This window comes from Strix uralensis, chromosome 6, assembly GCF_047716275.1.
Source record: "Strix uralensis isolate ZFMK-TIS-50842 chromosome 6, bStrUra1, whole genome shotgun sequence".
Lineage (NCBI taxonomy): Eukaryota > Metazoa > Chordata > Aves > Strigiformes > Strigidae > Strix > Strix uralensis.
This window is the reverse complement of record NC_133977.1, coordinates 19,757,524-19,772,187: the sequence shown is the minus strand read 5'-3', so window position 1 is coordinate 19,772,187 and position 14,664 is coordinate 19,757,524. Positions and strand designations below refer to the sequence as shown.

Here is a 14,664-nt window from a genome sequence, read left to right as displayed (position 1 = left end):
TCTTATTAAAATTCTCTCCTGACACTACAGATTGTAATGGAATATTCAGAAGGATCTGGCTCCACAAGAAGTGAAACATACTTTAAATGTGGGGAACTTAAAAACATTTTAGGACTAGGCTTCTGATGAGTTGCCTCCTTGAATTTCTGAGTTCTCTAATTTTGATATGGTCTATTTATTCTGCTGCCCAGAGAGGTTTCCATAAGGAACGAATTAAGTTTCAGATACACAAGAAGTGACTACATTTTTTTTACTGCTTTGTCATACTGAGAGCTTAATAAGGTAAGTCTACACAGAATTAAAATATTGCCATAGCTAATTTATTTTTTCCCCTATAATGCATAATTAAAATAACATTTGTGAGCTGATTTAAAATCTTCATTGCACTTGAACTATATAATAAAAAACCTTCTGCTGAAAACCTTCATCTTGCTTTAACTTCTTTTTCTTGTGATAGTGGTCTCTAAATACCATAATGCTTTGTGAGCAGCAATCACTGTGAGCATTGTGCCAAGTGACCCCAGTATCCCAGCAAACTGCTAGACCAGAAGCTCGGCATGACAGTGGTACTGTCTTCATACTCAGGAACTCTGAAGTGATGTAGGTCATGGTATTAAACTGACTGGTTTTGCTTATACAAAAGAATCTCTAGACAAGCTCCACCTGGGGCAGGGGGGGTGGCGGGGTGGGTGGGGAAGTCAAGTGCTGTTAAAACCACTTAGGTCGTAAAATAAACCCAAACATATATGTAATAAGGACCATATTTGGTCCCATAAATTGTTATTTTTGTTATCTCCCGAAATGTAACAGGATCTATATTGTACAGACTCTTGCTTTCTAGGGAAATACTCATGCCATCTGCTGGAAAGTTATGGAATTTAGCAAATATTTTTTTTCAGTAGCATTTTATTTTACTGGTTTCTAGATGTTAAATTCTTACACCTGTGCTTTTGTAGAGAACTGTAGGTAAATGTGTAGTTCAAAGGCATTTAAGTCAGCTCGTCTGGCAGCTGACAGCCCCTTTTTGTACACTAAAAAGGTATTAAACAAATTAGTAGCATAATTTGGTAACGACTATGTGGGCTTAACCCTTTCAAGTGAAATACCAACTCAGTTTATCCAGTCACTTAACACTTAAGACTTCTTTTTGCACCTCATTTGACTGGTTAATCATACTAATTTTATGATATGGTTCACTGTGACAAGAAACGAATTAAAATCATATCAGTTCATGTGGATTACAGAAATCAAAATGATCTGCAGATGATTAGATTTCTGGAGTGAAATTAGTGAAATAATTCCACATTTTCAGTTCCTTGGGCAAGCCTCTAGCTTGCACGCACCATAGATCAGCCTAAGATGCATCTTTGGACACCCCATAATTACAGATCTCCAACATTCCTGCAAGGATAATGTAGGATAGCTATCTAATAATAAAACAAAAATCATTATGGAGCTACATAAAAACTACAAAAAAAGCATTCTGCATTCTCAAAGGTTATGCAGAAAGCAGGACTCTGTCCGCTGGATTTTACTATTAAATAATCTCCAGGTTCATATCAGTGTGATGTAAGGAAAAAATACAGTATTTAAGCATCAGAATTCTCAGCTATATTTAACTAATGCTTGCTCTGTTACTACTCTATACCTAAGACCATTCTGAAGAAATGGAACTTGCATATGGAGTAAACTATCTTGGTATTCACTCCAGGTGAAGATCTAGCAAAGAAACTGCAGAATGCAGAGTTGAATAAGCTGCCTTGAAACTGCTCCCCATGCTGAGGCTTGTGATGTCCTTAGCAAACTTACAGACACATTCAGTCTGACGGGGATGGACAACTCAAACAGAAGCAGAACAGTATGGTAATTAGGAGTAGAGAGCAGAGTTAAGCTAGAGTTATAGGAACAGAAAAATCAAATAAAGCAAATAAATAAAGTAGGACATTATATCTTTACATCACTTCATATTTTTTCTTGCACAGAATTCCACCTTCCAACTGTAAATGAACCTGCTCTGCAGATGAATCAGCAAATGAGGCTTCTGCCAGTAAGAGTCTTGATTTATTTATTTATTTACAAGGGTCAGAGGATATATAATTAGAGAGAGAAGAGGTAACAGAAAGTGTGTTCTCATGATTGAGGAAATGGGGAGACTGGAGGAATAATTTTGTCTCTGACATCACTGAGTTTGTATATGATTCAGAGGGGCTCAGTTAAGTACAAAGGTCATCATAAATGGATCCTAGGCAATATGAGGGGGGAATTATTTTGGTAATTTTTTTTTTTATTTGCTTTTTAAAAAGTTGGCTGGGTCATGGTAAAGATTCAAGCCTGACCTTGTTCCAGGAATGTATAAAGGAGGGCTAAGATTGGGCTAGAAAAGTCCTTTGGTTCTTCTATGAAGGATTCTGCATAGCGAAGGCAGATGGGATTGTCACTATCCCATTTATGGAAGGCAGAAGACCTTATCACTTTTGTTACATGACTCTATGCTAAGGGGTATAGAAGGTTACAGCCCTGGCACTTCCCAGAAACAGCCTTGAACCTGCATGTGAGCAAGGATTTTCATCTGCACAGCTTGGTGAGACAAGGCAGGATTTTTTTTTATTCAGGTGCAGACTCAGGCATAACATATGCACAACCTGTTTTTCATTTATTGGTTGCCCAAAGTGAGAGAGTGCCAGGGCTGCAGAAATGCCTGAAGTTCGTTAAGTTCACTCATGTGCCAAGTACAAAAGTGTCTAGTAGTGGAGGGGCAGGGGAAATATCTTAGTTTTCTTTACTTAGATGTGCAAAATTAGTGAATGTTTTCTGAACATGCCAATGTTAATGTAGTTGCACTCCTGTTCTCTGACCTGTGGCATGAGGATGATACAAATAGCTGCTGCAGCATTTATGGTAGATTATAGGGTGTTAGAGTAACAGGAGTACCATGTAAACATATCAAATGGAAATATCAAAATTAGTGCTAGGATCAGATTGAGTATGATCTATGACCACATACAAGTACATGTTGAATAAACAGTGCCAGCTGAGCTTAATAACCTGTAGAAAAAATAGTATCCTGTCACAGTTATAAGACATATATAGGATAAATCAAGACTGAATGGGCAATTTTAATTTAAGAATTTCTCTAGCTTTTCCTTCCCTTTAAAAACCTTTTTAAGTTCTGTTAATGTGTTTTGAGTAAATATATACAGGGTTTTTTTGTTAGTGCAGTGTAATATGAATTACAGTCAGACTGAATTGCAGCATTTCACATGATTTCATTTAAAATCTATATATAACCAGCTTTGATTTTTCAGCACCCTCTAGAGTAAGCAGAAAGTTCTGGCAGCCTTCCCTTTCATCTTAGCTGAGGTAATATACTCCTCTTTTTGCCTTTTTATTGGACTTCATGATACTCTGAATGTTTGAAATAGTTATGGAAGTATTGGAAAGAACTAAATTGAAACATGTTAGATTATTAAATAAGTGATCATATTATGACAACTGTCCTTAAAATGCTCTCACGTGAAAACCCTACTTCAGAAAAGCCAACCAAACAAAAGTTTTTACTTGGCAACCAAGAATAATATTCATATTAAAGTGTAGCTTTACAAGCCTGTGGCTGATGTTTTACCTACTGTAACTGCAAAAGGAGTCTCTGGAAGATGTGCTACAAGGTTTAGCAGTTGTATGCTCACCACTCTTGCAAGAAAATCAAGTCATCATTTACATGAGGACGGGTCATCTCCTGCTGCGTCCCTCACAGATCCCCCTATGGTACTCCCTACTGACTCTCTTTTTTCACCTTTACAATTTTATATCTTTTTACACTGGTGCTTTACTTCTTGGATCCTTGAACTGCTTCTTAATCCTATATCATCTTACTTCTGTCTGCAATTTTATTAATTTGCATTATTCTCACAATTTAGCAAATTTCTCAGTAGTCTGAGCCAAATACATGCAGCTGGCCTGTCTCAAAACTAGCCCTTGGGTCACAGACAGCTGAGTCCATAGGATAAGAATAACATACAATGAAAGCCCACCGCTGTTTCCCCCCCTGCTCCCAGCCATCTCTAATCTTGTTTTGGCCCAGGTGTTTCCAAAGACAGCTGAGTCCACAGGAGAAGGATAACATATAGTGAAAGCCCACTGCTGTTTCCCCTGTGCCCTCAGCCATCTCTAATCTTATGCTTTGGCCCAGGTGTTTCCAAAGACCTCCACACTTACTCCCCAGCTGAGCTTTCACAGGTAGGTTATGCAACCACTGTTGAAAGACAATACTGTCTCAGCAGACCTACCAGCTTTCACGAATGTGTAATTCAGGCGGTCTGCCGGAGCGCGTCTGGGCTGCTTTGTTGGTTGTTGGTAAAACACTAGAATTCAGCTGCAGCAAGAACCCAATAAACAGTAATACATCAGTAACTCCTAACGGGAAGCTAAGGGTTGAAGGAAGTTACTGTCATCTGTTTCTAAGATTGTAAATGTTTTCAAACAGTGGCATTAAACTGCCAAGGAAAGGGCAACCATTTCCCTATCAGTTTACACTGGTAATTCATTATTCATCATACAGAATTAGAGAGCTTAACTGAAGGTCTTTAAGAGAAGTCTCGAGCAATACACCATAGATGCTTGGTAGCTAAGATGCAGTTGATTCTTTTCAAGCAAAATATAACTCGATCTAAAAAACCAGTTAGACAGCTTTTCTTTTTTTTTTTTTTTAAACATGTTAATTTGTTCGAAAGAACTTCGTAAAAAGAATTGAACATGGGCTTGACGTCTGGAAGTGCTTTTTATTGTTATTCTTACTAATGTCATAATATGTTTGCTGCTGCAACCAAAAACTTTGTTAAACAGGTTGGTGATGGAGGAAGACTAGTTCCAGTGCCCAGTCTTAGTGAAGCTGATAAATACCAACCTCTGAGCCTTGTGATTAAGAAAAGAAAATGTTTGCTTTCAAAACAATCTAAATTTGCTTCAACACCTTTCACATTAAAAGACATACTTCAAGGGGAGAAAGAAATTTCTGCAGGTAAGACTTCTATCTTTCTTCAAAGCAGAAAAAACCGCATGTTTTCTAGTAAATACAGAGCAGTAGACGTAGTTTAAACTGTGCAGGTTGTGTGATGGTTCTTTAGTACATGGGTAATAAAATTGTTCCGCTTAGTCATGTAATAAATATTTAAGAAAAAAGTACAAGTCAAACTCGTGAAAAAAAAAAAAGGACTTTCTGGAGAAAGAGTAAAAAAAAAAGTCAATTATACTAAAAAGCCTTGGTATTTTCTGAACTAATATGAAACAAATTCAGTTAAGCCTCGGTTGGTTTTTTTTCCACAAATTTCAACAGATTTCCAATAGATGTATGTTGATTAAGTGCTACTTAAAAGTTGTCTTTAATGTTCATCTTTCTCTGTATACTCTCTTTTAAGTATGTAAGAATGGCCTCAGTTCTGCAGCTGTTCCATGCTAGTAATCCCTGTTGAACTGGGCTCTGCACAGGCAAAAGTATTTGACAACAGCTATCTGACTGAAGTAATTGGATTTCCATAAGATATTTTTCCATGTTTGTAATCTTTTTTGTGTATTTAAAGAGTTTAGCTGTGTTTGAATTGCCTTTGTTATGCAATATCAGAACTTTTTGAGGAGATTCTATAAGAATTAGGAGCTGCAAAATTGAAATATACTGCCTATATTTTCCCATATCTTCCTTTGAAAAGTCTGGGTGATTCTTGTCTACGTGCTATGTTTTCCCAAAATAGCTTCATTGCTTTATTTTCTTTTGAGAAAAGGTCCATTTTAACAAAAGTATTGATCACATTAATTGCACAACAATTGCTTTAATTAAAAACTCTACTAAGACAAACCAGTATGAGCACAAGAAGACAAATACTGGTTGACCCCACAAAAGGGTGATTCCAGGACACAAACATGATGTGAAAAATTGGAATCCCACTAATCCTACTAGTCTTACATTTAGGACAAGGCAGACGACTTGTCCTGAATGTAAAAAATTGAAAAATCTCATTTAAAAGTCTGAGAAAAAGGTTGCAAAATCTCATTAAAAAGTCTCCCAAAACCTTACTAGTCTTTTCTGTAAAGGTTAGATGTCATGTGCACAAAGTATTGTCCTTTAATGTAAGCAAAGAACTTTGTAATTAAATTTCCTTTTTTATTTAACAAATACAAGCATTTGCAATCTTTTTAGAATTATGAAAAATATATGAACCTTTTCTTTTGGTTGAAAATAAAGACAAACAGGATTCATACTGGGTGACTTCATAATGTCAGTTTATCCGAAAAGATTCAAAGGTTTTTTTTTAACAAAAAGAGGAGTAAAACCCAGACTCTCAAATGTATTTGGATGCCTAATCCCTGTGTTCTACCTGCTCTATTCATTTTAATTTGGTAACCAACGCATTCTAATATTTTTCTGTTAGTGTAATGGAAATGTATTTAAGGTTATAAAGAAAGCATTACAGAAATGCTTTGGCACCTACCCTCTGATTGTACAATAAATCAACGCATACTTTCAAGTAAGTCAGAACTAATCTGTTGTTTCCTTCAAAATAAACTGACATAGTCCCTGGAATCATCAGGCATATATGGGAAGTGTGGTAAGTCTTTCTGATTGTGACACATCACATAAAAAGCAAAGTTAATGTTACTGGCACGCCCATTGCATGTCTCATTCACGTATGATAAAAATGAAGAAATGTTAGGTTCATTTGTACTGCATCTAGACAAAATTTAGAATTCCCTATTATTTTACACCCAGTGGCTTTAATTTTGTTCCTAGCTTTAAAATTGTGTAGCCTCCACTAAGTCTTGTGTTTTAGAGCCTCTGTCAGTAAACCCAGAACATGCTACATGTCTAGTTTATACAAGTACTGACAGCATACTTACAGGTAAAAGTACTTTAGGAGAATAATGATAAGCACAGAAATGTAGAAATAGCCCTAATCACCATTTCATGTCCAGGGCATATCACATGAAGGAGCATGGGCACAACTCTGCAAGAGAAAGGCACAGAAATCCCTCAGACCCTTATGTGCTCTCTTTCCATTAGTCATCAGTAGTAACACCGATAAATAGAGTGCTCAGCGTAGGTCTGAATTTCACATCTAAATGGTTAAGTCCAGTAGGAAAAGTAGCATTTATTCTTTTCTTGCCGTGTAAAAATACTGCATTAAGACTTTTCATCACACAATGGTTATCTTCTTTTACTCAGGTGTCTCGTCTTACCAGTTGCTCAACTATGAAGACAAATCAGATGTTTCGCTTAACGGTAGAAGAGGAAATCAGATAATGAATGATGTCGGTTTTGATGTTGCTGGATCAGATTCTGTTGCCTTTAAAGCTTCATTTGGCATAGTGACCAAACATGAAGTTGAAGTACCAACATTGCTTAAAGAACTTACTACAAGGTTATATTATGTATTTTGTTTTCTGGTTACAAAATTATATTTCATACAGTTAGACTGAACCTCTGAAATGGTTAGGTTTTGATTATTTTTAGCCAATCGATAGCAGTAACTGTCTGATATTGTCCAAGAGTCTCAGGTTGGATCACTGGGATTAGACACATGACCTTCTGTATAACACAGACTGTAGAATTTTTCTGAATTAATTTTTGTTTGAAATATAGCACGTCTTTCAGGAAAAAAAAAAAATCCAGAGAGGAAGAGTCTATCCAAGGTCCTATCTATGTTATTCCATACTATTGCAAATTTGAAATTTGCTTCAAATGACATTAACCAACTTCAGGTTTCAGAAATAGAATTTCTTTGCCTTTGTCTGATGAACTAGAGAGCCATAGGTATTATTGCCAATGCAGGTACTTCAAGGATTTATGAGGTGATTACACAGCCTTTTATTTGAAAAGCAAAGTAGGTTTATCTACTTGAATTTTTCATAACCTTCTGTGGCTCTTCTCTAAATGCAGTCTCCATTTTTCCAACATCCTTGCTGAGAGGTAGACACTGAAACCAAACTTGGTGTTCCTGTAGTGCTAGCACAAATATCAAAAACACAGAAATAGGATGTGACTAATTCTAGGTGTAATTCTGTAGTTTATATTTCAAAGATTATCCCTTGACCACAATGTCATCCCAGTGAATCCCAGTGTTGCATCCCAGTAAATGATCTACTATGCATGATGTGACATTTGGTATTTTCAAATATATGTTGTTTCCTTGTAGTTATTTACCAAACAGTGCATGTCATTTTGTACCCATAACCTCTCTTGTTCTGTACCTACCTTCTTCTGGTTTATTTGTAACGTCCAAATATTATCATTAATAATTGGGGGTGGGGTGGGGAAAGAGGTCCTAGTCTCCTGATAAAAATATTCAAAGTTATAGGACTGAGAGCCAATGCCTGTAGAAATTCTACTACAAACACCTGTTTCATGATTGTTCCATGTTTATAAGTTATATAGTTTTTTTCAGTTATAGTTGACACATATCAGTTAACCAGTTTTTAATCCACTGAGTGTATGCCAGCTTTATAAGCATCATTTAGGCTTCTAACCAAAACACTGCATCATCATAAGCTTTAAAGAAGCCCAAAGGTAGATACGTGTTACAGCTATTGCTTTTACTATCTATTTTCCATAAATTCTTACTGACTGACATTATATAATTTTAAGAAAAAAGTTATTAATTAGGGTGTGTAGACAATTCCTTACTGTCACTAAGAACAGTGTCAGATGGACAGGCTTGGAATTTTCCAGGATGTCCCACATATCCTCTAATGTTTGTACATTACTGGCTTTCCTTGAATTTTTTAGTGCTTCTGTTCCCAAACACTGAAAATCAATATTAAGTTTCCAGACATCTCTTCAGTCAGTTGTTTTACTGCTACGAGGCAGAAGTTATGGTGATTTATTTATTGATTTAAAGTTACTAATTCTATCAGCTGCTTTGTGAATTGCTAATAATCTCTGGATTTCCTTCCTGCCTCCCTCTTGATTTTAGAAAAATAAACTTTGATCATTGTCTAGTCCATCAATCAAGAAAAAGTAGGATGGAAATTTTGTGCGTGGTCATGGAAAGTATTAGAACTACAAGGCAGTGCTCATTAACTGTCCATACTGGAATGCGTGGAGAGACAATGAGGGTAAATATCTTTGACAAAGTTCTGTAACTTAAATGAACAAACATAAAAAGCTCATTTTAATAAATGTTATGGTTGTATTTAATTGCATTTTTACTGATGTAAGCTCAGAAAAAATCTGAAGTAAATCAATAATATTGTACTGATGTAAACTGAATTAAAAGTTGGTCTTTTGTTAGTATTGCTTATGTGACTGAGAAATGGGAAATGCATGAAGGGATGGCTAGACAATGAGCCATTGCTTTGGGTGAAGCCTCAGCAAAAATGTGGAATTTACTTCTTAGTTTGACTCTCCAATAAATGTATAACCTATCTTTCATTATTACATTAATCTTCTATAACACATTGGAATTTCAGGTTGTTATTATTTCAAGGGTCAGCATCTTATTCCCTGTCTTATGTTCTTCCTCCCTTTCCCTCTCTCTCTTCAGTGTTTGATTGAACATACAAATCTTCTGAGGTTTGCCCATTACTAGTATTTATAAATCATTCACATAATTTTCAGTGAGTGATGCAAGTTATGTTACTGTCTCTATATCAAACTTTAATAAACTGCAAAGTTGTAAATAGCAAATTCTTCAGCTGTGAAATTTGACCTTCAATTTCAAAGCTTCCTCCTGGCATTATAATTCCCAATATATACAGTTAAGATATTGTTTATTTTTTTCATTTCAATTTGTAACTTTTTGCTTTTCTAAATTATAGTTTCACATTATTGAAGATCAGAATTATAAAGGGCGAGACAAAGCCATTGTTTTTCCTGCGCATACAACTATCGCTTTTAGTGTATTTGAACTTTATATTCATTTGGATGGTAATTTTGGTAAGTGATGCGAATTACTGTCATTACCGCTATTACTTATATTGATCTGAATTTTTAAAACAGGTTTCTTGCTCTTAATGTACATAAGCCCCAATTCCATACAATGGCATGCTTTAATTTTATGCACATAAGTAGTCTGACTTTCTAAGGGAAACAATTCTTGAAAAGATAAACAAGGCAGGTGCTAGAAAACAGTCTGTCACAGAAACATTTTTTTTAAAAGTTAAGTATGATTTTGTAATTTTTTAAAAATCCTGCAGCTGCATGGAACAAAAAAATCACTTCTTTATATTTCTAGCCTGTAAGGAACAGGTTTATGAGACTGTCTGGTCAGTTTTGCATAAAATAGGCAAGTAAAAAGACCCAAGTAAAGAAGAAAGTGTGAAGAACTTCTAAGCTAACATTTTTTTCTGTTGGGGCTTTAATTTCAGTCTGTTACATCATTACCACATGTAGATATCTGAAGATATTTAGGAAGAAATAATCACAATTACTGGAAGCTAGTAAAAAAATTGCATAGCTCCTATAAGTTTTTCTCCTTTTGGGGAAAGGATAGTGCTTATGTATTGACATTTTTTGCACTAATTAAAGTGTTGCCTATAACATTATCAATGTTATCAACATTGTTTGTAATAAACCAGGAAGTCAATTTAGGATTTGATCTAGTACTTGATAATATCAAATGCAAAACTCCCCACTGACTAGCGTAATGTTAGATAAAGTTTTAACCACCAGATTCACATGTACTTAAATACAGGAACCTCTGTGAGAGAGACACTCAGCTGTTGAGGGAATTCCTTGACTCTCTGTAACATTGTGGCTTTCTGTAAATAGCAAGTTAAAAGACCTGGTTAGGGAAGTAATCTCTATCTCTACAGATCTCTACAGCACTATGTTTTAGAAGTTGCAAGTAGCTCTGTACCCTTTGGCATACGCAGTATAAAACTTCCATGACAAGTACTCTGCATTGTAAAGCACCTTTACTGAACTGTGAGATACCTTTGCCCTCCTGTAAAAACTTTAAATATACTCCAACCCAGGCATAATTACTGGATGAAAGTAAAAGAGATAATACAGTATGGTAGTTCTTTATATTCACTTCCATAATTCTCAACGTTAATTTTGGTTTTGAAAGTGTTTTATTTTACCGTTATGCAATGGTAAGTACATGCACAGTGTTTTTCCTAAAGTCATTATCAGTGAAATAATCCATGAAGCTGATATTTCTATTTGCATAATTAAAGAGAATTCTCAATTGAGAAAGTTTAAAACATGCTTTTTCAGTTCCTTGTAATTGATTATCCTTATATTTAATTTTAAAGGTTTTTCTTTCAAGTTATGTATAGAAACTTAGGTGATAACTTATTTTTATTTAAAAAAAAAGTTTTAGTAGTTGATTCGGTGTTGGAAGAGATGACTCTTCCACACACAGCCTTGCTTATTATTTTTCAATTTTAGTTTTAAATGAGATCATAGAAATGTTTCTCCTTCAAGAAGTGGGGCTTCCATTTATATCATATGGACTGTCTTAATCCCCTAACATGACCATAAATTGTGTATAAACCAAAACAAACTGACGATGTATGTTGAAAGCCACCAACATTCTAAAATTCCCACTGAATTTGTGTCACTTGATTTTATGGGCTATTACTGTGTGCAGACTTGTATTAAAAAGTGCTACTAGCCATTAAAAATATTAGCAAATCTGAATTTAATCACTGTTAGCTTTATAGATTAGAAAGCATATTAAACTCTGTTGTGCAATTATTGCTTTTATATTTTCTTCTAAAAACTAATTTTTAATTTTTACAGAACTCTGTGTGACTCCAATTTCAAAAGGAGGATTTGAAAAAGAGAAATCTGGATCATCTTCCCTGACCAAATTAAGGAGGTTAAAGACTAATCTGTTTCATCGAAGTATGACTTTTGATATTTATATCCAAATGTCTTAGTTAATGCATGAAGAGTGTATTTTTGTTTCTTTGTGTGCAAGATGAACATAAAGAAGAAAATTTCAATTGAAAATGTACCTCTTGTGTATTGAAATGATTGTAAAGTTATTAAAATTTATATCTGAGAATCTGACTATTCCATAAATAACAAATTTATGGTATTGCTGTTCATTAAAACTCTAAAGATCTTAAAATAAAAATTTATGGCTGATGACAAACTGGTATGGAGTAATTATACAACTAACTTCAGTTAACATTAAGCCTATTTTGTGTGCTTGCCATTTACAGTTAGTGTTATGCAATGCAAATTATAATCTATAAATAATATTTCAGGGCAAACTAAGTTTAAATATCAAACACTATTAATTTAAATATTTGAACGTACTCTTTGGGCTATATGTTCACGTGGCAGGGACATGGGCAAGACACCATCATAGTTTTCTTTTCTCATTTTGATATGAACACAACATCCAACAAAACTGAGTGTCACTATGTATAGCTATATTTTCTTCAGAACAAGATCCTATACTTTTAACACTCCTTGGTCTAAGTATTTTGGGAATCTGCAAATCTGAGTGTGAAGATCAATGTTGAGCAGTAAACCCGTCCTTCTAAAGGCTGCTCTGTACAGGTGTTCTTGCTCCATTGTATCCCGTTCTTGATCAAAGGGCTTTTATGGACCAAGTGCTGCTCCAGTCCACACTTCAGAGATGTGATACATCTCAGTAGCTGTAGCTGCCTAAAAGGCTGTCATCCAATCTAAACTAATCAGTCCCTGAAGAGAGAGGAAAAAGGTAGGTAGTTTCAAAAGTGATTTCCTCCTGGGGTGTTTGGATGCTCAGAAATCCGCTAGGAGGTCAACATGGAGTCCTCCAAATTGTTTAAACCTTTTAAATATTGGTGGGGTTTTTTGGTAAATACCAGAGGAAAAAAGTGAATTTACAATTTTCAGGAAATAAAACTAGAAATGCAAAAATAAAAATGGTTAAACAGGAAAGTACGCAGCTGTGATTTGATTTGGCACCAGTTTTTCAAAAGCTTGCCTCATGCGTATCTTTTCGGTGTATTTCTAAAAATATTATAGTTATATAGTTTATATTAAAAAAATTTCTGGCTTTTGTCCATGTCTTTTGTGAAATTAAAAATTTTCATCACACAGGGCTTTTGATGGGAAGTAATCTACAGCATGCCATGTTTAGAATGGTTTCACGAATCAGTTGTTATTTTCATAATTAGACTGACAGGTTGTTTTGTAAATAGTTCATAATGTAATGACAAATCATTGCTTCTTTTTTGTGTGCGTTCTTTTTCAGATAAAAGAGTAGTGGATGTCATTGCTAATTCTGATGTTTACTTGGAGGACATTTTTACAGATTATTATGAAAAAGCTGCGAGCATGACTGACCTCTCTACAAGCTATCTCAGAGAAGGGTCTCATATCCGAATTAATTTACTTAACAACAACATCCCCAAAGGTCCCTGTGTCCTTTGTGGAATGGGAAGTTCTAAAAGGGAGACAGTATACGGATGCCTAGAGTGCTCTTTTAATGGACAAAAGTACGTACGCCTGCATGCTGTGCCCTGTTTTGACCTCTGGCATAAGAGAGTAAAGTAACTGAGCGAGGTAAGTGCCTATTGTCACAGACGTGGGCATAACTGTGCCACAAACTTTTCAGAATTAGTATGACTCAAAATTGTTGAAATGCAAAATAGTGAAAGTGCAAAACATTTTATTACACTATTATCTTCAAATTATTTGCTTCATAGTCAATGACCTTTTAGCTGAAAATGCCCTTGTGCACTTCCTGACATTGCTTTTCTTTTTTCTAAAACCTTCTCATTATCACGATAATAAAAAATGTACTTTTAATCTGAATTTTCATAATGTCAAAATATATGCTAGAACTTACTTTGTTTACACAAACTTGTTGTTAAACCCCAAAATGTTGCCTTTATCTACACTGGCATATGATGGTAAAATGAGAATATTTGTTAATAATTTAGTGTTCTCATGAATGTTTAATTGAAGTATCAGATTAAAAAACATTCTAAAACTTAGCTCAGTCTAATGTTTCATTTACAAAAGGGAACAACTAAAACTAGGGATAGGCATTTCATATTAGGATGCCATTACCATATGTCAACAGTTTATTTGGATTACTAAAAAGTACCAGCCAGTCCACCCTCTGCATTTGGATTTTTAGGTCACAGCTGCTCTTGACTTTCTTTTATGTGTTCAGAAAAAATTGCGTAGCAGAAAATGTTTTGGAATTTTACGAAAGTTAACTGAACTACATCCTTCCAACTAGACTTCAGGGGTGATGATCTTCAACCAGTAGATCTCAACCACAGAAAACTGTCTGTTGAGAATATAAACACCAGAGGGCACTACAGAATTGTGTCCAATACTGAGATTGGACTGCTGTTGGTTGAAGTCTCCCCGTGCTATCTTAAATTGGGAAAACAATTAAAAAATGTTTTTCTACCTTTTAGAATGATTTTAAGGATAACCCAGGTATGGAAGCTTTCTTATTTGTGCTGCCACTTTCACTGTGTCCAACTGATTACACGTTGAAATAAATACAGCCACTGCTTTTCACATGAAATGAGTAAAGTATGTTACACAAGTATTATGATGACATCTGCATGAGCAGAACACTTAATGAGCCTGAAGTACTATTAACTATTGCTATTTCTTTGCATTTTTCCAAAGTGAGGGAAACCAGAATGATGCCCAAATAATTATTTAAGTTTATATAGAGTAGCTCCCACCATCTTCCATCTCATCCA

General features: G+C 35.0%; 1 protein-coding gene across 1 annotated transcript; it reads left to right on the top strand.

Moving 5' to 3' along the window:
* The first annotated feature begins 4,806 nt into the window (after window positions 1–4,806).
* Window positions 4,807–14,200, top strand: PJVK (pejvakin). Its single transcript, XM_074873092.1, has 6 exons — window positions 4,807–5,017; window positions 7,214–7,409; window positions 8,961–9,102; window positions 9,805–9,922; window positions 11,735–11,839; window positions 13,188–14,200. The coding sequence occupies exons 1-6, from the start codon at window positions 4,807–4,809 to the stop codon at window positions 13,487–13,489; spliced, it is 1,074 nt and encodes a 357-aa protein (XP_074729193.1). The 3' UTR covers window positions 13,490–14,200.
* The last annotated feature ends 464 nt before the right edge of the window (window positions 14,201–14,664 follow it).